This window comes from Manihot esculenta, chromosome 2 (assembly GCF_001659605.2).
Source record: "Manihot esculenta cultivar AM560-2 chromosome 2, M.esculenta_v8, whole genome shotgun sequence".
Classification (NCBI taxonomy): domain Eukaryota; kingdom Viridiplantae; phylum Streptophyta; class Magnoliopsida; order Malpighiales; family Euphorbiaceae; genus Manihot; species Manihot esculenta.
This window is the reverse complement of record NC_035162.2, coordinates 2,081,909-2,105,489: the sequence shown is the minus strand read 5'-3', so window position 1 is coordinate 2,105,489 and position 23,581 is coordinate 2,081,909. Positions and strand designations below refer to the sequence as shown.

The 23,581-nt window shown below is 32.8% G+C and overlaps 4 protein-coding genes and 1 non-coding gene across 5 annotated transcripts; 2 read left to right on the top strand and 3 right to left on the bottom strand.

Annotated features, from left to right (window-relative positions):
- Window positions 1-86: 86 nt before the first annotated feature.
- Window positions 87-1,436, bottom strand: LOC110610082 (LIM domain-containing protein PLIM2b). The gene is made up of 5 exons (XM_021749952.2): window positions 1,302-1,436; window positions 1,134-1,233; window positions 1,025-1,047; window positions 856-945; window positions 87-759 (listed from the first exon to the last, which is right to left on the bottom strand). The coding sequence occupies exons 1-5, from the start codon at window positions 1,434-1,436 to the stop codon at window positions 457-459; spliced, it is 651 nt and encodes a 216-aa protein (XP_021605644.1). The 3' UTR covers window positions 87-456.
- Window positions 1,437-2,964: 1,528 nt separating this feature from the next.
- On the top strand, window positions 2,965-3,048 carry TRNAL-CAA. Its single transcript has one exon. It is a non-coding gene; the product is annotated as a tRNA-Leu (tRNA).
- A 5,649-nt stretch (window positions 3,049-8,697) lies between these two features.
- LOC110606932 (putative leucine-rich repeat-containing protein DDB_G0290503) lies at window positions 8,698-14,106 on the top strand. The gene is made up of 9 exons (XM_021745947.2): window positions 8,698-9,130; window positions 9,528-9,728; window positions 9,820-9,942; window positions 10,099-10,136; window positions 10,237-10,342; window positions 10,541-12,781; window positions 13,073-13,228; window positions 13,496-13,626; window positions 13,710-14,106. Exons 1-9 carry the CDS (start codon window positions 9,053-9,055, stop codon window positions 13,951-13,953), a joined length of 3,318 nt encoding a protein of 1,105 aa, XP_021601639.2. The 5' UTR covers window positions 8,698-9,052; the 3' UTR covers window positions 13,954-14,106.
- Window positions 14,107-15,460: 1,354 nt separating this feature from the next.
- Window positions 15,461-16,998, bottom strand: LOC110609952 (protein LURP-one-related 11). Its single transcript, XM_021749801.2, has 3 exons — window positions 16,264-16,998; window positions 15,937-16,167; window positions 15,461-15,841 (listed from the first exon to the last, which is right to left on the bottom strand). Exons 1-3 carry the CDS (start codon window positions 16,504-16,506, stop codon window positions 15,707-15,709), a joined length of 609 nt encoding a protein of 202 aa, XP_021605493.2. The 5' UTR covers window positions 16,507-16,998; the 3' UTR covers window positions 15,461-15,706.
- Window positions 16,999-17,432: 434 nt separating this feature from the next.
- Window positions 17,433-18,822, bottom strand: LOC110609817 (protein LURP-one-related 4). The gene is made up of 3 exons (XM_021749639.2): window positions 18,411-18,822; window positions 18,080-18,298; window positions 17,433-18,008 (listed from the first exon to the last, which is right to left on the bottom strand). Exons 1-3 carry the CDS (start codon window positions 18,714-18,716, stop codon window positions 17,874-17,876), a joined length of 660 nt encoding a protein of 219 aa, XP_021605331.2. The 5' UTR covers window positions 18,717-18,822; the 3' UTR covers window positions 17,433-17,873.
- Window positions 18,823-23,581: the final 4,759 nt, after the last annotated feature.

The following is a 23,581-nucleotide window of genomic DNA, read 5'->3' as shown; positions in this document are numbered from 1 at the left end:
TTTTTTTTTCCTTATTCTTTGGTGTGTTTATGTGTTAGCCTGCAGAATCCTGTGCCATGGATTTAGTATAAATAAAATAAAATTAAGCAAGAGATGATCGGTAGCTAATCTAATTAGCAATTCAACAATGCAAAATCATAATAGGCACATGATTGATCCTTCAAATAATATTACAGGCCAACCCTCAGTGCTTTTAGCTGAGCAAGCTGCCATTTGGAAAAATTTCCTACCCACAAGAAAATTCTGCACTTCAGTTTCCTTCATCTTGCCCCTGATAATAAAAAGAAACAGCAAAAAAGCTTCCCCAAACAAGAATATTCATGTTCATTGCTTGTCGTGGATGGAAAATGGAACAAGGATAATCCTTGTCCTTGTTCTATCCCAATGTTCTGCTGTAGGCTGGTGAAAAACAAGGACAACATTGAGGACTAATCATGCAAATCTTTTGGATTAGGATTACACTTGTACAGGGGCTGCGTCGGAGTTGGTTTCTATTTCTACTTGTGTATCTGGTTCTGTTACAACTTCAGTTTTGGATTCTTCTGCTTCAGGTTCTTCTGGTGCATTAGCCTCATTTTTCCGCATGGAGCCACTCTTTCCAAGATTATTGTAGCAGCCTTTCTCCTTGAACAGCTGAGCAAAATGGGTTTTGCAGTAAAGGGTGCCGTCAAGAGCAGCATAGGATGAGGGTGTGAGGTAGCAACCCCCATGAGCGCACCTGAAGCATGTCTTGTGGTATGATTGTCCCTCCACATTCACCTGTCAAAACGATTTTTTTGCTTGCAGATTCTTAAAAATAAAACTTCTGTTTTACATATTAATTCAGAGAAAGAGGACTGGAATATATTTATAGACCTTCTCCAAAGGGTATGCAGTTTTGTTGCAGCGTACACACTTGTCCTGGGTGCCAGAGAACATGGAGGAAACTTTGCTAGGAGCCCTTGCCTGCAGAGAGAAGAGAAAAACATCCATCAATTGTAGTAATATGATGGAAAAGTCAGGCATGTGAATGGAATCTGCATACCAGTGCATTCTTCTTGTCTCCAGCTGAAAAGCCATGATTGGAGGAACTTAATTATCAGCAAATTAAAGAAAATAAATAAATAAATAAATAAGATAAGAGGTCTAATTACATGATGGGAATTTCTTAGAATAACTGCCAGTCTCCCTGAAGAGTTGATCAAAGTGAGGTTTGCAGTATAAGACTCCATCCATTGAGGAATAGCTGCTCATCTGCAAATGCATTGAGGATTGTAGTCCTTATAACATTCCATTTTACAGTAAGGAAATAAAAGATTTACCACAAGGAGTCCATTGCAATGGCTGCACTTGAAGCAGGTCTTATGATAAGAAATTGCATCAGCTGTGATCATATCAATGAAATGAACAGTCTTATCGCAAGCCTTGCATTTCTCTGTGGTTCCACTAAACACCATTATTACTTATGTTGTTTTGAATCTTAAAGTGAACTATAAATCAAGGCTTGTGAAAGCTCAAGTCTACCTCAGAAGATTGAGATAGAATGAACTCTCAAGAAATTAATTTGTTGTTATTAACCCTGGTTATCACCAGCTGGTTAAAAAGTCGGTATATATAGTGAAATGGATGTGGAGAATGAATTCTCCATATTTGCCATTTGAGGCAGAAAATCAAGGTACTGTTCTAAGAATAGGGTTCATACTCACAAAGGATAGCCCTGAAAAGAAGGGATTAATTGCAAAAATTTTCCTTTTTCACATTATCCAGAATTAGAGTAGAGATCTGATCTTAGGTTCCTCTGTCCTGATAAAAAGGATCAATTTACAACTAATTTCCTTTTCTGGTTAAAAAATAAATAAATACTTCTTTTGATTACAATAAAAAAATGTTAATTTATTTATTTTAAATGTAAAAAGTAATAACAAAACAATTCAAATTGAGTGTTAAGAAAATTAATATTTTATTTTCTTGAAGATTGTAATTGAAATTTTTTCTACAGTGTAGAGGCTAAAAAGAGATTAAGAAAATTGTAACTTTTGAAAAACCCAAGAAAATAGAATCAAGATTCCTATTACTGTGAGCAGACAAATGGCAGCGAGAGAAATTGAAATTAAATCCGATGCACAGATGTCTCTTCTCATTGTTAATGCCCATATTCACATGGCAAAACCATCTTTCCATGGATATCTCACACGGCATACAAGAGTCAAAAAACCTTTACTTGATAGAAAATACAAGTAGAAAAATGGGTTTGCTTGTTTGAAGAAAAAACAGGGCACACACGCCCATTGTATACTTGGTTTTCTCTCTTTATAAATATCACCCACTGCTTTGCTACTTCTTTGTAACGGCACCCTAACCTGAGCTTTCTCTTCTGCTCATTCTTTTTGCATTGCTTCACATCACAATGGATATATTTATTCCTGAGGAGTATGTGATGCAGCGAAGAAAAGAGAAAAGGGCAGCTGGCAAAAGATTAGAAGATGAGTCAAGGAAGAGGATTGTCGTTGAAGAGGAAAAATTCCGGCCGCCGCTTTTTAGGATGGAGAATGAGCTCTCAATGGCTAATGCTGGGCCGACTACTGAAATTTTAGTTCTAAGCTGTTTCTCAGCTTAATTAACTAGGGTGGTCCAAAATGTTGAGAAAAAAATATACTTCCAATGGCTCTTTTTTTTTTTTTTCAGATATTCAGAAGGATCGATCTGATTCTGAATGAATAGTAGTAATTTTTATGCCCACAGTATCATGATGCCCATATGTGCTTTTCCTCTAAAATTTGCTTCACTTACCGTTGATCTCCATCATTTAGCCTTACTTTTTTTTTTGGGTTACATATCATTAATTAACGCAAAAATATGATTTGATATAGTAAATATAAAATCTTGCAAATTATTGGTATAATTAATTACAAAAAGATCACAAACCAGTTTGAAATTTAAAAGTACTTAACTCGACATGAAATTTCTGGACACTTCCGCACAAAGGTCAGGATGGCCGAGTGGTCTAAGGCGCCAGACTCAAGTTCTGGTCCTCGTGAGAGGGCGTGGGTTCAAATCCCACTTCTGACAGATTTTTTACTCTCTTATTTTTTTTTACAGCATTCTACGTGATGATAGCCTCTTCTTCTTTTTTTCCCTCACAGATAATTTAGGTTCAACCACCTCCATATAATTAATTGTAATAAACAAATTCAACCTTTTCATCTTCTGGATATATATTTTGATTTTGTAGTGGTCATGATAAAGAACAACTATTCTGATGACGACCTATGAGATTCTAAAATAAAAAATGCAGTATTCTAAGGATCTTAGCACTATCAAATTCATTATGCTAGATCGTTTATTCTGATAATTCATGGAGGAATATAGTTTGTACTTGGAGAAAGAAGGTTGTAGTTGCTCTTGCTTGACAATACATACGTTGAAGGAATTATCCCAGGAGTTGCAGCCAACAATCCAATTCATACGTGGAAAGAAACGAGTCGATTATAAAAGAATTTATTGGGCTTATTTTATTATCCAGCCCAAGCCTCTGTCTAGTGAAGTTCTTAATAAAAAGCTTCTTTCTTGGCACTTGCATTCCAATTTAGATAATAGCAGATGATGAGCTTTGAGATCCAAAATGATGCCAGAAGTCTAGGATCCTGTGACGGTGAATGATGATACGGATTTAATAGGATAAATCTTCAAACAATAGTGTGAGCAATTCAAATTGATTTAAAAAAAGTTTAAAATCATATTTATATAATCTAAATACATTTAGGTCGTGCTTCAATTCATATGGATAAATTTGGTGCAACGCTTTAAATATTGATTTAGAGAGTCTAATCAAGTTTATGGACCAAAATTATATAAAAGAAGGCTAAAGTGAAAATAAAAAAAAAACTTTTGTAAAAATTCAGTTTTGTTACGATTAGCTTGCTATATATTATTATTTAATCACATGCTTTATCTTAATTTTGTTTGAACTTATATTCTGACCATAATTTACTTTTTAAGTTTTAGAGTATTGAACATGTTTTAGACTTATATTTTATTATTTATGAGTTTGATATGTTATTTTAGTGTGTAAATGGATTTGAGTTTTGTGTATGATTCACCAAGTTTAAAAAGAGTATTTTAGGGTTTTATTTTTTTCTACTTACTATATAAGTATAAGAAACACTTATAAAAGGGAACTTTTAAATTAATTTTTTTAAAATTTTCTTCGTGTTTTTGGCATGTACTGTTTTGAGTGAAAGTGATGATTTATTTTCATCAATTGTATCAAGAATTTTGGCTAACTTATCAACTATTCGTTGTGACGTTTGTCAAATTCTCGTCTAAATCCTTCTACCATTGGTATTTAAGTTTCTCTAAGTGTGAGGTGCTGTAGGAGGTGAGTTTATCAAATTTTTGGATTCTATATCTAATGTGGGTTTTAGGCTTATGCCATAGGGTTTCACGTCAGTTGATATCAGAGTCAAAGTGAAATAAATTCTTATTTATCTTACATTCTAGAGATTTTGAGTTTACTTTTCTTGCTTTTTCTTGAAAACTTCAGTTGAGATTTTCTTTTATGACCATTTCTGCTTATTTTGATTAATTTAAGTTTTACTTAAATCTATTCTATTTTATTTCTTAGTTTTGCTGAAAATCTTTTCGATTGACATAATTTTTGGTTTGGCCGAAAATCTTTAACTCTCCTTTCTTAATTTGTTTGGCCGAAATTTTTATTGCCTTAATTCTTGATGTTTAGCCGAAATTTATGAGATATTCTTCTTGATTTTCTTTTGGCTGAAATTTAAGACTCTTATTGTTGGCTGAAATTATAGAAATTAATTTTAAATTTTGAATTATTTTGAATTCAGATTGGGAAACAAAAAAAATTATGCATATTTTCCTAAAGTGTAAAATTAACGCAATTGCACCTCAAGTCCGAGATGAAGAGTCGATGTGCTAGAGTTTCATCCCTTTACACTATTATAGGAATTTGAACAACAGATTGGCAAGACTAGTGCAATAAGAGAAGATGGAGAAAGATAATGAGAAATGAGAGGCTAAAGTTTCAATCTCAACTTCCATAGAAATTGAAATTGAAGAGGAAGTTGTAATGTATGAAATTAATGTTGTTGTAATTGAAAATTCTATCAATGAGTTCATAGAAAAGGTTGTGAATGATGGTGGATATGGGGAGGATATGATTGATGAGGTAGAGGTGAATGGGGCTGTTTTGAACATTGTAAAGGAGAATGAGTTACATCCACAAGATCTTTTTATGACTAACATTTTTATGCTTAGTTTATTTGTTCTTGATGTTCAGGTTGTTAATGTAAATATTATGATGAAAGTTTCATGCTATTTCCACCTATTCAAGATGAGGTCTTTGAAGGTATATTGGTTCCTAAAGTTTCCATTTCTGACATGAACATGAGTAACATTCGAGAACGAATCTTTTTTAAAGAAGTAGAGAATGATACGTATACAATAGAGCAAATTTCCAACAATAGTGTGGAATAATCTTATATCATTCAAATGAGTTTAAAAAGAGTTCAAAATCATATTCATATGATCCAAATACATTTGAAGTGTGCTTCAATTCATACAGAGCAGATTTAGTGCAACACTTGCAATTTATGAGTTTATGAGTAGATTTGGTGCAACAATTTGTTTAGACTTGTATTTTGGTTATAATTTATATTTTAAGTTTTAGAGTGTTGAATCATGTTTTGAGTTTATATTTTATTACTTATGAATTTAATATATTATTTTAGTGTGTGAATGGACTTAAGTCTTGTATGTGTGGTTCGACCGAGTTTAAGAAAAATGTCTTAAAATTTTTTTTTTCAATTATATAAAAATAAGAAACATAAAAAATTTTTAAATTAAAATTTTCATAATTTTATTTATGCTTTCCGTGTATACTGGTTTGAGTGAGAGTGAATATTTTTGCATCAAGATTTTTTATTAATTTATCAATTATTTATTGTACCATTTGTTGAATTTTTATCTAAATTTATTGATGTTTTAGCTTTTCTAGAACTGGGTGTGGGTATTATAGATCGTGAGTTTACTAAATTTTTAAATTTTATTTGTTTATGTGAATTTGAGATTTGTACCGCAATGATTCCACGTCAAAGGGTCGACCGGCTTCACGTGAGGACCTTCTTTTATCTCTCATGTGTGCACATTTGCTCATCATTGCTCTCTCACTTTCTTTTACTTCTTTAATTTCTCATCTTTAGCTTCTTTTCTAATTACAACTTCCTTACACTTGTAACTTTATGCCTGTGTTGACGAAAAGATTTATAAAGAAAAAGCCAAACTTAACTATCTTCATGTGACAAATAAAAGTCTCTAACTGCTCAAATATCCTGAGTGTTCAAAAAATAACCACAAAATTAAAAAGTCTTTTTCCCATTTCTAAAATACAAATGTGAGTTGCTGAATTAAGCTTTCCCTAATCATTTCCATACTATTGAAGTTTTTTTCTTTTTTTAATTTTAGAGCTAAATCAAAATTCAACGCATATTTCAAATTGAAGTTCTGCTTTCTTCTCCTACACATGCTGTCTTTTGTGAAACTGAAGCATCAGTGTTTGTTTTTAGTAAAAGATGAGAAAGGAGAGTGTTCATTTTCTTTTATCAGAATTGAGATATCCCATCCCATCCTCCTTCAAATCCACTTACTATAATTTGTCTATTTTCGGTGGGTTAGATGTTTGATTTGATCAGTAAACTAATTTGAATAGTCAAATTATTGAGCATGCCTAGCTGATCATATAAGATATTTTCTTGGACAAAAATATTATAAAAAAAAAAAAAAACAAAATCTTCTGTATATAGAGCTTGAAGGGAAGAAGAGAGATGGTAAAGTTGGAGAAGTAATGATGAGGGAGAGTCTTCTCACTTTGGAGAAAAAAGGTTGAAGGGGACCATCTAAAGACTGATCACCATCTTCTCTGTGCATTATCCCAAGCAAGCATCACCATCTTTATGGTTCCACACTGTGGAGATGGAAGCCTCTCTCCAACTTCTTCTTCTGTTTGGGTAAGATAGAAAAGCTTAATTGCTTGATTAAGTCAGTGGAACTTCCTTAATCACCTATAAATCTTGTGGAGAGAATACGCAAAAACATGATTATATGGTTTGATTAGGACTTCTCATCCAAATAAAATTAGACCCCTATTGGGTATCTAATGCTTTAAGGTAACATGAATTTAATGCACTTCACATCAACATTTAATTTATATTATTTTCTCCAGTTATCAAAATAAGCTAACATTTATTTTTTGTCATTTTACTCTTTATCACTTTTTCTATCTGTGCTTGTTTCTCTTCTCACACTACAACTCTGCGTTTGGCAAACTCTTCTTAGGTAGTACACGGGACCCAATGAAAATGGTAGTTAGGTCGACAGTTGTTCGAACAAGTGTTGGTGGTGAGGAGCACGTGAGCATTTGGTGATAGATATATCTGGGTCTGAGTTTTAACTTTTAACCACCTAAGCTCCATCCATGACCAGCTTTAAAGCCAAGGATATTTAAACCACATGCACTGCTTCCTAGAGCAACGCCGAAGCAATCCAACTACTCTCTCTCTCGCAACTTTGTATTACCAAACGGCAGGTATATATCTACTATATATATTGTATTCCCTGAGAACACTAATATTTGCAGATTTGGAAATAAAGAAACAAATTTTGCAATCCAATGAATTATTATTTCATCCACTCTCTAACTGCCATCTAACTTGATTTTCAAGTCTAACAAATATTTTTATAATATAAAATTTAATTAATATTTATTTAATTATACGAGTATTTGAATGTAAATTATAAATAAATTGATTAATGTTGGAAGAGTGTCTTTGCTTTAAGCTTTGTCTTTACTTCATTTCATTTACCTAAAATATATTTGAATGTATGGGTAATAATAATATAAAAAATTAAAAATTTAATTTAATTAAAGGCTAAATAAGAAATAGTTGGTTAATATGTCATTATCTTTTAATTAACACTAATATTCTCAGAGCTGGCAATGAGCCGTTGCTTCCCTTAGAGTTTGTTTCTTGGAGCCACTGTCGGCAGTCGGCGCCGGGAATCATACGAAAGTAGTCAAATGGCCTTAATACCCTTCAATATCTTGCATTGTTATTTATTAAGTAAATTTGATTTGATCTCAAAAATTCTAACCAATTTTCACTTAATTAAAGATATATTACTTAAATTTCATATGATATATCTAGATTACGTTGACGACTGTAAAAAAAAAAAAAAAAAAAAGATAGCAATTTTGTTTTTACGTAAATTTACATGTACGAAACATTCTTAGTAACCTGACAAATGAGGACAGGACGATAATAATGTTTTGTCCGTAGTAATATGCCTGCATTCATGGAACTGGAAGCCTATAGGATTTCATTATTATTTAACCATCATCAATAATTTTCGAGAAAGAAGCTTTCAACAACTGATTAACGATGTTACTGGCTAAAAAGCCTAATTTAGCTTAAATTAATACTAAAAAAGCGAAGAAGGAATCTAATAGAATGTAATAGTAGACTTAGTTTAGTAATGATGGCATATTATTTTAAGTTTGGCTGTTTTACTTCTGTAATAAAAAAATATATATTAATTCAAGGGCCTGGATGTCAAATAATATAAGAAATAATATATCCTATTCTATAATTATTTAATTAATTTTGTACTTTAAATAAATAAAAACATTCGTCATCACTTTCTAAAAGACTGTTACCAAGAAAGAAATCCTTACAACCTGAAGAAGAGAAAAAAAGAGTGGAAGCTGCTCCTTAGTTCCTAGCAGATCTGTTCTCTTCATTATCTTCTCCCTTTCTCAACTCGCATTCCATCGCCGAGTTAACTCGCTTCTTTCTGCGTAACGTTCATTTATCATCCATACCTATACCTTCACTCTGCCTATGCATTTTCAGACAGGGTCCAGATGTTCATTGCTTTGCCTGCATTGGATGGACCGATCTCGAAAATGGTGATTTTGTGGCGCTTTAGTCTCATGTTCCGGTGACGCACTGAATTTCCCGGTGAATTCGCCGGTCGAGGAGTTCTGCCGGAGAAGATGTTCAGGTCGGCTAGATGGAGGAGCGAGAAGAACAAGATCAAAGCTGTGTTCAAATTGCATTTCCATGCAACTCAGGTATTCATTTTTTTCTCTCTCTCTAAAAATGTATAAATTGAGTTTACTATTTGGCTGGCTTAATTTTTCAGACACAATGAAATATTTGAAGATTTTATATGATGAGTTTTTGGAAATAATTTAGCTATGTTCTGTTTGGATACTAAGAAAATGCACGAAAAGAGACGAAATTTAGAACTTTGACCGTGCATTTAAGTGGGACCTGAAGAGACAAGAATTCCGGTAAATTGAGCCTTAAATGAGTATTTTACTTGGTTCATTCAAAATAGTACTTTCTACGTTATTTTCCTGTCCCCTTCCGAGTCTAAAGAAGGAATTTGAATGTGGAAGCGTTGTGTGTCGAGGCGACTCTAGTAATCATCAGAACTAAAAATTCTTTGGTGATCTATGAATATAGGTTTCGCAGCTGAATGTGGACGCGTTGGTGATATCTGTGGTACCTGGGGACGTCGGGAAGCCAACTGCGAGATTAGAGAAAGGTATAATCCGAGAGGGAGGCTGTCGGTGGGAATATCCAGTCTATGAAACAGTCAAATTCACTGAAGACGCAAGAACAGGGAAGATCAATGAGAAGACATATCATTTCATTGTCTCAACTGTAAGAAACTTCATAAATGTTGTCGAGTTCTGTTGTTTTTAAATATAATCGAGTAATTCATTGGGTAATTGGATCTTTTGGATTGGTGTAGGGATCCTCAAAAAATAGTTTGGTTGGAGAGGTTTCAATTGATCTTGCTAATTATGCAGAGAATACAAAAGTTTCCAATGTTTCTCTTCCCCTGAAGAATTCAAAATCTAATGGGGTTTTGCATGTGAGTCCCTGCCTCTCTCTTTCTAGCATTTATTGTTAAAGACATCATTATCAGAAGTTAAGAAGTTCTAATCAGACATATGCTTGAGGTTGTGAGTAAAAATCGCAGCTTTTCATTGATTTCTGGAATTTAACTTCATCTATTGGTTTCCAATAGGTTTCAATTCAAAGGCTGCAGGGAAATATCGATCAAAGGTAACAGTGACATTGTAGATACATTAGTAGCTTCTTCCAATTTTGGAGTTAGCTTTTACTGATTTTAATGTGGTTTGGGCCTTCTCTGAGAGCTTTACAGAGACGAGGAGGAAACTGAAGATACAAACATCAAATCCCAGAATAGAGCACTGAACACCCTCTTAAGCAATAACGAAGCAAAAGGCAATAAGAATAATTCTAATGAAGTAAGTTTCCGACCGAGTGAAGGCAATTTAGATTCTTTAATTCTTGGTTTGCATTATCTGGGAAATTAGAGTGGCAAAAAGAAAAAATTACTACAAAAACATTCCAACTTTCCAGCTTTTTTTTGCGACTCCTTTCTTTTATCCTGTAATAAGAGAAATGACTGGTGAAAATATGCTTATGCATTTTGTATTTTGAAGGTTGGACCACTTCATGAAGCCATCCACAATGGTGACAGCAGAACGTCTAGTGGATCTGACATAACAATGTCAAGTTCTGAGAGCAGCTCTGGGCTTAACACCCCGCGTGCACTGGGATTGAGAAATAATGAAATCCTACGTGACTCGACTAGCTTCCTATCATCTCAGAGCCCTGCCTCAGTTCCTCATAAGCCAATTGCAAATGCCTCAGCAAAGATCTATGAAGAGCATCAGCAATCACAATGGGAGTGGTCAGCTGATTCTGATCATGGAATAAGTACTGACGACTCAATAGGCAGTTCTGTAGACAACTTTACCAGAGAACGGTCTGAACACACTTCAGATATTGAGATTGAAAAGCTCAAGGATGAAATTGTTGCTTTCGCTAGACAAGTAGAATTGTCAGAGTTGGAATTGCAGACTCTTCGAAAGCAAATTGTAAAAGAGAGCAAAAGGGGGCAGGATCTCTCAAGAGAAGTTACAGGCTTGAAAGAGGAGAGAGATTTTCTCAAGGCAGAATGTGAGAAACTTAGAGCCTTTCAGAAATGTAGAGAGGGGACAAGAGGCATAAACAAGTTGCAGTTTGAGAGGGGAGATGCACGGGTTCTTCTTGAAGAAATCAGACAAGAACTGAATTATGAGAAGGACCTGAATGCCAATCTTCGATTGCAGCTGCAGAAGACCCAGGAATCAAATGCTGAGCTCATACTTGCTGTCAAAGACCTAGAAGAAATGTTGGAGTTGGAGCAGAAAAATAGGGAAACACCTGATCCTTCAAATAAATCAAGATCCTCTGAGAATGCTGCGTCACGAAGTGATACTGATGATGATGAAGAGCAAAAGGCATTGGAAAAACTTGTTAAGGAGCACAGAGATGCTAAAGAAACATGCCTGCTGGAGCAAAGAATAATTGATCTGAGCAGTGAGATGGAGATGTGTAGGAGAGACAAAGATGAGCTAGAGATCCAAATGGAGCAGCTTGCACTTGACTATGAGATTTTGAAGCAGGAGAAACATGAAATGTCATACAAGTTAAAGCAAAGTGAGCTGCAAGACCAACTGAAGTTGCAGTATGAATGCTCTTCTTTCGCCAATATAAATGAACTAGAAGACCAGGTTGAAAGCTTGGAAAATGAACTCAAGAAGCAGTCCGAAGAATACTCCGAGTCTATGGTGACCATAAATGAACTGAAAACCTATATAAAGATCTTGGAGGACGAATTAGAGAAGCGAACCGAAGGTTTTGAAGCTGATCTTGAAGCTATAACTAATGCAAAAGTTGAGCAGGAGCAAAGAGCCATCAGGGCAGAAGAGGCCTTACGAAAGACAAGATGGAATAATGCTAATACAGCTGAGAGTCTACAGGAGGAATTTAAAAAACTATCCATGCAAATGGCAGCTACATTTGATGCAAATGAGAAGGTGGCTGTAAAATCGCTGGCAGAAGCTAATAATCTACGACTGCAGAAAAGTCAACTTGAGGAAATGCTTCAGAAAGCTAATGGGGATCTCCAATCATTAAGGGATGATTATGAGACAAAACTGCACTACCTTTGTAACCAGTTAAATTTGAAAAAGGATCAGATAGAACAAATGTTGGTGGAAATTGAGGATAAAAGAAAGCAGCTGGAGCATCAAAAATTCCATGAGGAAGAACTTGTTGGATCTTTCTCTCAGGAAATCATTTGGCTAAAAAATGAGATTGAGAAGTTCACAATAGAAAACAATATCCTCTCTGAACAAGCAGAACAGAAAGAAAATATGAGAGTTGAATTGGAACAATTGAAGACATCTATTAAGCACACTGAAGAGTTGGTCCAAAAAGGAAATATGGAAAGGGATGAACTGGTGAGCACCCTTGCTTTGATGGAGGAGGAAGGGGAAAAGTTGATGGAGGAGCTACATAGAATGAAGTCTCTCAAGGATGAGAGGGAGAAAGCAGTGAAAATCTTACAGGCGGAGGTGGAATCACTGACAGCCCAGTGTAATGACTTGAAAAGTTCTCTCTTTGAAGATGAGTTGGAGAAAGAAAAACTTAGAAAGCAAGTATTCCAGTTAAAGAGTGACATTAAGAAGAAGGATGATGCCGTCACTAGTATGGAGAAGAAGCTCAAGGAAAGCAACAAACGCACAGTGGTATCTGATAGCACAAGAATGAATCTCAGAAACAATAAATCAGTTCCAGTTTCTCATGGCACTAAAGAGGCTGCAAATCTGAGGGAGAAAATAAAATTGCTTGAGGTAAATCTAGAACTCCAAGTGTTCAGTAAATTAAAAGCTCTGAGTAGAATTCGGTAGGCTATTAGTGTAGGTGACAGCAAGTCACTAGTTTGAAGACCATAAATGTTGCTGGTTAAAGGAAAATTTTCACTGTACTGTCATATGAGATTCCTGGTCATCACTCTCTAAATTACATTTTCACCTTCCTATGATATTACATCTTCATGTTTTGCAGAACTGGATTATTGATTTGTGTTTTCAGTGAACATGTGGATGATTAAGTGCTCCTTATGTCATGATTTTGTCTGACAGGGACAAGTAAAGCTGAAGGAAACTGCCCTAGAAACCTCAGCAAATTCATTTTTGGAGAAGGAAAGGGATCTGCTAAATAAAATTGAAGAGTTAGAGCACAGAGTGGAAGAACTCAATCAAAAAAGTGTAATTTTGTCCGACAACCCATGCCAAAAGGTCAGCATTGTTGTATCAGATTGTTAGCAATTTCATTTTGCATCATATTGTTTATCCATCCCTGAGCTACCATCAGTATAATATCATATTTTAGATTTCCGTTTTAACCTCCTTCTCTCTGTTACTTTCTTCAATGGATAGACATAGATGAGTTCATATCTTGACTTTTTTCTTCTTTTTGGACCTTTATTTCCCAATTGATCAAGGGACTACCTGGGCTTTCAGTGTTTATATTGTCATTTCTGAATGATTATTCTTGGGATGCAGTTACCTGAGGACACCATTGGCAATACTTCAAATGGTGGTTTAGCTGATGATATAAGAAGCACAAATGAGAATCTGAGCGATACAGCATGGATGTCCAGAGAAAATGGAAATGCAAAATCATTGGTCAAGAGGTATGATTTTGAAATAAATAACAATAGCTCTAGCTTAATTCCTTCCTAGCAAGTTATTGATATTTTGCTCTCTCTCTCTCTAGCAATTCTGCCATTATATCGGAGAAAGAAGTGAAAACCTGTGACAACAGCAATGGAGATTGCAATACTAATGAGTTACTGAGTGAATTAGAATCACTGAAGGAGAGAAACAAATTAATGGAAAATGAACTGAAGGAGATGCAAGAAAGATATTCCGACATAAGTCTCAAGTTTGCAGAGGTAGAAGGCGAAAGACAACAGCTTATGATGACATTACGACATCTAAAGAATTCCAAGAAACGGTAATAATTTTTCCTGATATACAGAAACCTAGAATGTGTATAGCTCAAGTGGCTGGGTTTGCCCATACGGAAAATCTATCAGAGTGAATAATCATTTTGTACAAAACTAATGGCAATCTAAATGTAGGTAAAGTTTCTTCATTTCTTGTTATTTTTGTAATTCCTTGAAAGCTTGTCACATATGCGATTGATTTTCGCTTTATATATTCTTTTGTGACGACATTGCAAACAACTAAATAATAAATTTCCTCTCTCTATTTTTTTTTTTTAATATTATACCAAATAATGAAAAATCACCATGGCTGCAGCTTGTGAGGAAATCTGATTTCCAAGTTCCAAATTCTATGGATTTCTGACATTAACCTGTCTGAATTATTCAAGGCAAACTTACCAATGCTTGAATTCACAAAATTACAAAGCTGCAGCTAAAGAAGTTTCCCCTGTAACTACTAATAGCAGCGAAGTTTTGACTGGTTTTCCTCGAGGCAACGCTCTGCAAAGATTCCATGCACAGACCATATAGAATATTTAGTCCTTTCTTAAGCGTGCACCAAAGCTGCTTCAAGTTCCAAAGCAGCCTTATTTTATTACATAGAGTACGAAATTTCTGACATTTTTGCTTAATTTAGTCTCTCTGTGTTTTTTTGCAAGTCTAATAATGGTGTCTGTGCAAGGATATATGCTTAGTGATTTCAATCAACTGGAGGATTAATCAGTTAGTAACAATGCAGATCTTATTCTTTATTAATATTATTTATTTTATATTATTTAAATAAATAATATTCAGACTTAAATTAAAAAAATAAAAAATATCTTCAACGAAGATTTGATCGATTATTCTATAAAGAAGAACTCATCAGTGATTGCTGTTAAATGCTCACAAATGACAGAGGTTAGAGATTGTGGAATCATGAATGTGATCCACGAGAAACCCTAAAAAGATCGGAAAGAGAAATTGTTCAATTATAATACTATAATTAACATCAAATTTCAAGGCTACCTTTCTTTGAAATTGTGTTGACCATGTTAATTCTGGATTTTAAATCCTTAAATTAATATTGTCAGAACGTGTTTTAGCTTTCATTTTAACATGTAACAACTCACATTAAATCAATAATTTTTTTTTTAAAATCTATAATTAGAAATTGGGGAGTAGAACTGAGAATTAGAGATCGAGAACCTGAAATCTCTTATATTGACTCAAATACACGTATTGACTCAAATACACTTACCACTAGATTAAGGCTACGAAACCTCTTATATCCACTCAAATATACTTACCACCAGATTAAGCCTACGAGTGCGATTACTGCCTCTATAATTGATATTTCAACTAAAATTTATATTTAGAAACTTAATACTCTTTTATTTATTTCATATGAATTAAAGAAATTAGTTAATATTTTAAAACTTATTACTCTTTTAACCCAACATTCTTCAGTTTTGCATATACTCGGAGAATTCTTTCAAGCCAAAGAAAAACAAGAAGAGAATGCACTTGAATATGAAACTGAACTGAAAGTTGATGGAATTGTTTGATTTTTTTTTTTTTTTGGCTATATAATTACAAACTGTTTTAGAGCCATATTTTTAGCTCTGTATATACAGTAAAAAATTGGGGGCAAAAGTTGTCAAAAAAAGAAGAAAGAATAGCCCTTTAGATCAGCAACATTCAAGAGTTAGTGAATGAGAGAGAGAATTTCCTTCTGTGCTCCATATTCTGAACCAGCTTTCACCTTGGACCCAACAATCAATGATCACAGCTTGTGATGAATTAATCCATAAACAGTGACTAGAGCCATGATAAAGGAGTGATCAACCTGAGGCTCCACCACTAAGTTCAATACATCATCTCCTAATACTATTCCTGAAGATGTTTGCTTTCTTGTGGCCTGAAAATAAACACCGATCACAGAATCTAACTCTTAGTTTCCATCTTATATATGCACAAAATCTGAACTATTAAAAATTAGAGTAAAAATCTCACCTTTGCAACTGTTGTTCCATTGCTGTCTTTGATCTTGAAAGCTGATTTCCCAGCTGAGGTTTCTAACTTGTAGCAACCATCTTGAGCATTACCAGATCTAACAACAATTTCACAAGACATATCACCTTTGAAAATTCCTGAGGTTTTTCTCACTTGGAAGAAAGGCTTCTGAGAATTTAATGTCAAGCCATCACATTTGTAACCCTTCCATTGTCTGAAAAGCCATAGTTTCTGTACAAAATCATCACATCTTTCATTAGTTTCTGTACAACTTATGAGAGAGCAGCCATAGCCATAGCCATGGTTTTAGAAATTTAATCGACATACCCTTATGGTGAAGAGGACAGTGCCCTTGAGATCCATGAGATAGACCTCTCTGCTTCCCTTCTTGTCATAGTTATCAACACGATAAACAATGTCTCCATTTTGATTAAAAACAGTGCATCCATTTGTCTGCATGACAAGGGATTTCATCCATACAGTGAAGGTCTCAGCCTGTTCCTGTAAAGAGATGTAAGAAGAAGAAGAAGAAGAAGAAGATTCAGCAGGCAGAGGGTGAATTTTGCCCATTTGAGTATAGGATGTGAAAGAGAGAGAGAGAGAGTTGGTTAGTGCTTAGGCTTGAAATGCTTTGTAGTTTATATATATAAGAAAAGGTTAGAATATTCAGTAATTAATTTGTTATGTAATAAGCCTAGATATATAATCACGTTTAAGGCATGCAAACCTTGTAGTTAACAAATTAACTTGGAAATCAACGAGAAAAGCCGAATTTGATATTTAAAATAATTTAGAAATTAGTCTGAAATGAATTTGGTAATTAAGAATGATAACATAGGCAGCTGAATTGCTTAAAACAATGGGGTCCCTTCATTAACGCCAGTATTAAAATATGAAAAGGAGAAGGCACATGGGACATGGCTGACTCACTAATATAATCTGTTTAATTAATTAATTAATCCAAGATTAAATCACCCTTTTCAAAACTGATTACGTAATTACATTTTAATATGAGGATCACATCAATTACAGACTCTTTACCATTTTCTCTTTGGTGATCTAATTATCAAAAATGTTTTTTTATTAAAAAATTGTTTTTTTTGGATCTTGTATATAGAAGATATTATTGAAAGAAGCACATCAATTTTGAATAGAGAAGGAGAGCAAGGTATGATTTTCATTTGATAAATACATAATATTCAATGGTTTTGATATATTTTGGTAAGACCACGTTTAAGGCATTTTATGGTGTTGTCTACTTTCTTCTGTATGCATAGAATCTGACTTCTGTTTTGTATTTAATTAAAATTTCCATTATAATAAAACTTAAAATACCATTGAAAGATTAATCCTCTATTTAGTATAATTTATTTTTTAAAAAATAATTTAAATAAATTATTTCATTTTATTTAACAACAAAGCAAACGCTACCTTTAAAGTAATAAATTAAAGAACATGGAGGCCACTATGCAATGCAGGCAGGCAAGGGAGAGGAATTGAGGTCCCCAATTAATGTTTAGATAGAAGAACAGCATACAGCTGTGGATGAAAGACCTATAAATTGAACTCTGTATGCAGAAGAGGAAGCAAAAGGGTGTCCACGTTCACATCAATTGCTTGTCATAATTTGCTCATTTACTGTGCTAAACTCTACGTGCATGTTGTCTCCATATTATCTTCACAATCTTGTCGCCCGCCTTCCCTTTCTCTGCCCCCTCTTGCTCCTCCCATCTCTCTCTCTATTTATGACCTAGCTTAGCTACTTGCATTTGCTATTACTGACTCAACTAATCTGTCTTCTTCTTTGAGCTGCCATCATCTTCTCTCCACAAAATGCAATTTTTGTTTCTGGGTTTTGCTTGAAAGGCTATAAAATCTTGTTAACAGAAAAGTAGTATACAAATGAAGCACTTTATATCTATGGGAATACAATGTTGCTACATTTTGTAATTGATTAATCCATAAACCGTCAGGATTGCCATTATAAGAGAATGATCAATGTGAGGTTCCACAATCAAAGTTAACACATCATCTCCTAATGCGGTTCCTGCCGGTGATTGCTTCTGCTTCACCTGCAGAATGAATAGAATTTATCAGTTAATTTATTTATTGAGTACTACCAGGATTGAATAATTAAATTTACCTCAGCAACAATATCTCCATCCAAGTCTACGATCCTGAAAGCTGCTTTATGTCTCAATTTCACAACCCAGTACTTGTCCAACCCTACAGTAACTTGACAGGCTGCAGCTCCAACACAAATTCTGCAATACTTTTTTATTTCAAACCACGGTTTCTCCTTGTCAATGTTGGCAGGATTCCATCTATACCCATACCAGCGTCCAAAAACCAGTAATAATCTCTGCAAGAAACAACAAAACCCACTTCAGTTTATAATTAATCATTCCCCAAATAGCATCTCAGCTTGAAATCAAACATAAAAAGAAATACAGTCTTAATCCCTTTGTAAGTACCTTTCTTCTTATGGTTACAAGAACTCTGCCTCGAAGATCCATGAGATAAACCTCATCGTTGCACTTTGTATCATAGTTTTCGACGCGATAAATGATATCACCATTAGAATCAAAGACAGTGCAGCCATTTGTATGGCAGACTAATGATTTCATCCAAACAGTAAAAGTTTCTCTCTTGAAGGTCATGAAAGGAGAAAATATGGGTTTCTGAGGGAAAATCTTAGCCATTAACAAAGGGGTAGGAAGAAAGGCTCTGTTTTGGAGATGGAGAGAAATATATATACGCAACAGGAGGCGGCTTTTCATTTAGGTTTACGATTGAATATAAATTATGGACGTGAGATACACACTGATCATGGAAAAAACGAGTAATCTTCTTCTGCCTGAAGCTGTTGTCTTCTTGTTTTTGAAGTCAATACCTTTAATGGGATTGGATTTATTAATTTGGTCCTTGCTTTGGGACCCCATAAAGGTTTTGTAGGCCACTTCTTGTCCTCTCTCCCTTGACATTTTCCTTCCTTTTGGACTCTTGAGACTTTGCAAAGTATAGTTTGATTCAAAATCAAAATCATCCCAACCTAAAATTGAAATCAAACCATGGCTCTATTCAGCAACCGTCTTTTTAGTATTTTGATCGAGTTAAATCACTGATTTTTAGTGATTAAAGGAGTGAATTATAAAATTTTTCTTTTATAATTTTTGATTAATTAGTTAATAATTATTAAAAAAATGAAATAAATCAGCTGTTGAGTTTTGAATTAAATATAATTTGATGTAAAATTTTTGGGGTTTTATTTCTATTAATTAATTTATTTCATATAAAATTGTTTATATGGAATAAGAGATTGTGCACAAAACCATAACTTTTTATGAGATTGTAGATGTCATGCACAAGTGGAACATGTGCAATTTTGCTTTTTGTACCATATATCACTTGTGATCTTATCCATTCAATAACTATATTATCTTACACTAATCCTTCATTTTGGCTTAATTATTTAATCATAAAATTTCTTAATTGTTTCCATTAAACATTTAAAAAAAAAAATAATTACTCGATATAGTACTATGACAATTGCAACATAATTTGATTACTTGATTCATAGAAGTCATAATTTGATTACTTGATTCATGCATCTCTCACAAGATTAGCAAAACTTCAAGGATTTAAATTGGATCAGAATTAACAAAAAAATTCAACAACTGCACTTAATTATCTATAAGTATAAATCGGATAAAACCCAAATTATCAATTCAACAGAAGATGTGCTTCATCCCAAAAATCACATCATATCAATTCCTTGTATGTTTTTTAATTACCGATTTTAACTCAAACTTGGGCCGTGGTTGAGACAACCAATGCGTTCATCGTCAAAATTGGGCCGAGATTGAGACTAATGCAGCCAACTCGCTCTTCATCAAAGCCCTGGAAAAATTAAAATAACTTGAGCCCATTTTAATCTGATCGTCTTGAGATCAATAACCTTTTTTGAAAAAGGAAAAAAAAATTGTTGGACGAGCCACGTTCGAATGCTGAGCTTTTAAAAGTTGCATCCAACAATCAAATATGTTTTAATTAATCCTTAATTAACAAAGGTTTATTAAACTGTCAGGATCAAACAAAAACCACTACTAATGTAATTTCCAAGTAGTTGAAACAAAGATATATGTTAGTAGAATTCAAGGAGACAGTAGCAGTGTTTGCATGATTAGTATTGAAGAATCCCTCCTGACTCAAGATAAGTGTTTTAATATAAGCACAGTAGATTGTTATTGTTTTAGAGGACAAGGCACGTTTCGAAGTTGGGTTAGAAGTCTCTTTCATGGGTAGCTTAGGACAGCCTTGTGCTGGACATCAACAATTACAAGGGCTTTTGCTACCTTTGTGTTTGGTCGTTGTTAGGCACACACAAGTGCCTTTGCCCAACTCATGCCAGAAATTGGCCACTTGCTTTCAATGCCCACTGCGCAATATCTATTCCAACCTTATCAATCTTTCATATAACAAGCTCAAAACAGAAACATTATACATAGGCTAAGAGTATTCTCTATATTTTTATTTCTAATTAATAAATTTTGAAAATAAATTTCAATAGTAATTTTAGTATTCTGTGGTTGTTTATAGCAACACGCTTCAAGTACTTTTTTCATTTCAAGCATTAATAATTTGTAATAAAGAGCATTATTCTGTCCTGTAAAATCATAAATGTTTATGTTGCAAAGCAATTAATAAGCAAGTGAAGTAGCCAACCAACTCATCTAGGCCTTGGGACCAGCACCTCTGAACTACCAATTGCAGTTCTGAGTTTTATCATACCGTTGAAACATCACAAGAGACTCTCCTACGTGGAAGAACAGTGATTTGGTGTTCCCTGTTTCAAACCCAGATGGTTGAATGAGCAATGACTCCGTCTACCTCACTTCAAGCTTTAAAGCATTAACTTTCTGCTCACACCCACTCAACTAGTATTCTCCTAAATTGAACATCTCAACCAGATCCTTTAAGATTATGAGCAGTCTTAACATAATAGAACAGAGAACACTTAATTTTTGCCTGAACTAACATGCTCTCAGTTCAGGAATCATGGACCACTTTGGGATCTAATCGTTAAACTATCAATGGTATTAATAAATCACAATAAAAAAAATTTAAAAAAAAGAGTTGGCAATTAGTGGGAGACAATGATATGAAGCAACTTAGTTTAGCATAAAATTTGAAAATAAAAAGTGTTAGGTAGGAGCTATGTGAAGGCAAAGTCAAAAGGGTTTCATTAGGTTACATCAAAATGGTAAAAGAGGCCATAGAGAAATTATATTAATGATGGAAAACTCCAAACCATTGAGCCTAGACTCTACCAAATCTTTTTGAATTCCCCTTTTTTTCTAACCTAACTTGGAAAAGTTCTTGCTTTCCAATCTCTCTCTACTATGAACATGACATCCTATCTAATCCCTCCTCCCCATTCGAAATCAAATTTATATTTGCCCTATTTTAATCAAAACTTCAATTTTTTTCAAATAATGGTAACGATGCACTCCTCCATTAAATAATCAAATCTTGATTGATTTGTAATCATTAACATAGGGAAAAAGGAATTGCTGAGGTTCATGCAATAACTAATCTCCAAAGGTCCAACAAGTCATTATTTTATTCACCTTGTAATAATTAGCATTAATTAAAAAGATAAACATGGTCATCGTCAAACAAAATCACATGGAAGAAAATTAACCCAGTCACAGAGTAACTATACAAAACCAATCTCATGAACGCGTCAAAACCATATTGGTTGTGTCGTGTTGATAACCAATGAAAATCAGAAATGTGTCCAAGTTCAAATGAGAATGAACTCATCTAATCACTAATATTTTGTAAAAAACAGAATAATGGGTTCTTTTGGTGTTCTCTCATGGATTGGAAGGATTGCAAGCGAAGCGAAGAGGAGAGGAGACTTCATGCTTGAATTAAAACAAACAAAGAAAAGAAAGCCACACTCAGTCCAAATCAGAATAGGATATCAGGAATGTGTTAAAAATGTAAAATAAATATAATATAGTCATAATTTGTAAATGTTAATTTATGTAAAAATAAATAAATAATATTTAATTCAAAATAACTCATTTTTATATAAAATTAAATTTATTACTTTAATGCCATATTAAATTTAAAAAATTATGATATCTATATTTAACCGATTGTTTCTTTAAATTCATAATTTTAGTCTGATAATAGGTGCGATGGTAAGTGTATTTGAATAAATTTAAAAATTTTTATCTATGATTTTTCAAGTCAAATTTGTAAAATTATGTACAATCTTTTCTTATGGGTTTGTGTCCTGCTTTTCTTTATTTATTTTTTTTTAAAAGCCACAAAATTGAGAAAAAAAAAAAAAAAGAAACTACTGTAGTTGCGTATGCTGCTTCTTCTATCAGATACACACACTAATGCTTGAGCAAAACAACTGGAAAGCATTTTCATCTTTTTTTTTTTTTTCTCATTTTTATATATAATAATTACAATATGAGATGAGATGAGCTTGCAATTTGCACTATAATTTATTGCAATTTATTTATTATTTTCTTAACATATTTGCTTGTATTTAATTTATTTATTAAAAATTAAATAATTAATGTTACAAAATTATTTTAAAATAATAAATTTTATTTTTTTCATTATATATTAAAAAAGTAAGTCTATATACGTTATATATACATTATATATGTTTAAGTAATTAATACGTTTATTAAATATTAATTTAATATTTAAATGCTGATAATTTTTACTAGATAATTTATATTATAATCTTTAAAATTTAGTAAAATCTCATAACCTAATTTCTGTTTGTTTAATAGTAAATAATTTAATTTATAAATTTTTATTTTACTAATAAAATCGTCCATCTGTTATTTTTATCGTTATTAAAAATATCAAGTCAAATTAAAAAGTTTAAATTATTATAAATTATTAAAATTAAAAGTATTAAATTATTATAAAAAAGTAAAAATTTGAATAATTAAATTATTATTAATGGAATGAAAATTTAAAAATTAAATTATTTAATACTAAATTGTTAGGGACTAAATTGTGAGTTTTGCTAAAATTGAGAAATTTTGTTATAAATTATCCTTTTTATTATTGAATTAACAGTATAATGATTTATTGTTTATTTAATAATGTAATAAAATGTAAAATTTGTCTTTCATATATTCTTAAACTAATATATAAAAAAATATGATGGTAATTTTTTTTCTTTAAAAAAAATTACTGTAGTCGTTGAATAAAACAATATTTGATTCGAAAATTATCAACTCATTCCTATATAAAATTAAATTTATAATAACTAATTAAATACTGTATTAAATAAAAATTAATTTATATTAAACATTTTTCTTTATAAAAAAATAGAGAATGAAAATTAAAAAGTAAATTCAAAAATTTTCAAAATTCAACTAAATATATTTATCATTCAGTACATCATAAGTACCATATTTAACAAATTTGCATTTTAATTGAATAGAAAATCTAATGAATTTACAAGTTAAATTTGTCAATTTAGTCCTCCTTTTGTTTGTGAAAAAGCACAAAAGAACAAATGGTTGTTGCATATGCTTCTTCCATCACATGCACAAATTAATGTTGAGAAAACAACTGTAAAGCAATTTTTTTTCCTCCT

Coding starts and splice junctions, on each gene's coding strand:
- LOC110610082 (XM_021749952.2), bottom strand. CDS start 1,436: ATGGTGTTTAGTGGAACCACAGAGAAATGCAAGGCTTGCGATAAGACT. Junction 1,048..1,133: donor TTCTAAGAAATTCCCATCAT/GTAATTAGACCT, acceptor ATGGCTTTTCAG/CTGGAGACAAGAAGAATGCA. Junction 760..855: donor CTGCATACCCTTTGGAGAAG/GTCTATAAATAT, acceptor TCGTTTTGACAG/GTGAATGTGGAGGGACAATC.
- LOC110609817 (XM_021749639.2), bottom strand. CDS start 18,716: ATGAAAAGCCGCCTCCTGTTGCGTATATATATTTCTCTCCATCTCCAA. Junction 18,299..18,410: donor TTGTAACCATAAGAAGAAAG/GTACTTACAAAG, acceptor TGTTTCTTGCAG/AGATTATTACTGGTTTTTGG. Junction 18,009..18,079: donor ATGGAGATATTGTTGCTGAG/GTAAATTTAATT, acceptor TTCATTCTGCAG/GTGAAGCAGAAGCAATCACC.
- LOC110609952 (XM_021749801.2), bottom strand. CDS start 16,506: ATGGGCAAAATTCACCCTCTGCCTGCTGAATCTTCTTCTTCTTCTTCT. Junction 16,168..16,263: donor CTGTCCTCTTCACCATAAGG/GTATGTCGATTA, acceptor GATTTTGTACAG/AAACTATGGCTTTTCAGACA. Junction 15,842..15,936: donor ATGGAACAACAGTTGCAAAG/GTGAGATTTTTA, acceptor GTTTATTTTCAG/GCCACAAGAAAGCAAACATC.
- LOC110606932 (XM_021745947.2), top strand. CDS start 9,053: ATGTTCAGGTCGGCTAGATGGAGGAGCGAGAAGAACAAGATCAAAGCT. Junction 10,137..10,236: donor CAGGGAAATATCGATCAAAG/GTAACAGTGACA, acceptor AGAGCTTTACAG/AGACGAGGAGGAAACTGAAG. Junction 10,343..10,540: donor ATAAGAATAATTCTAATGAA/GTAAGTTTCCGA, acceptor TGTATTTTGAAG/GTTGGACCACTTCATGAAGC.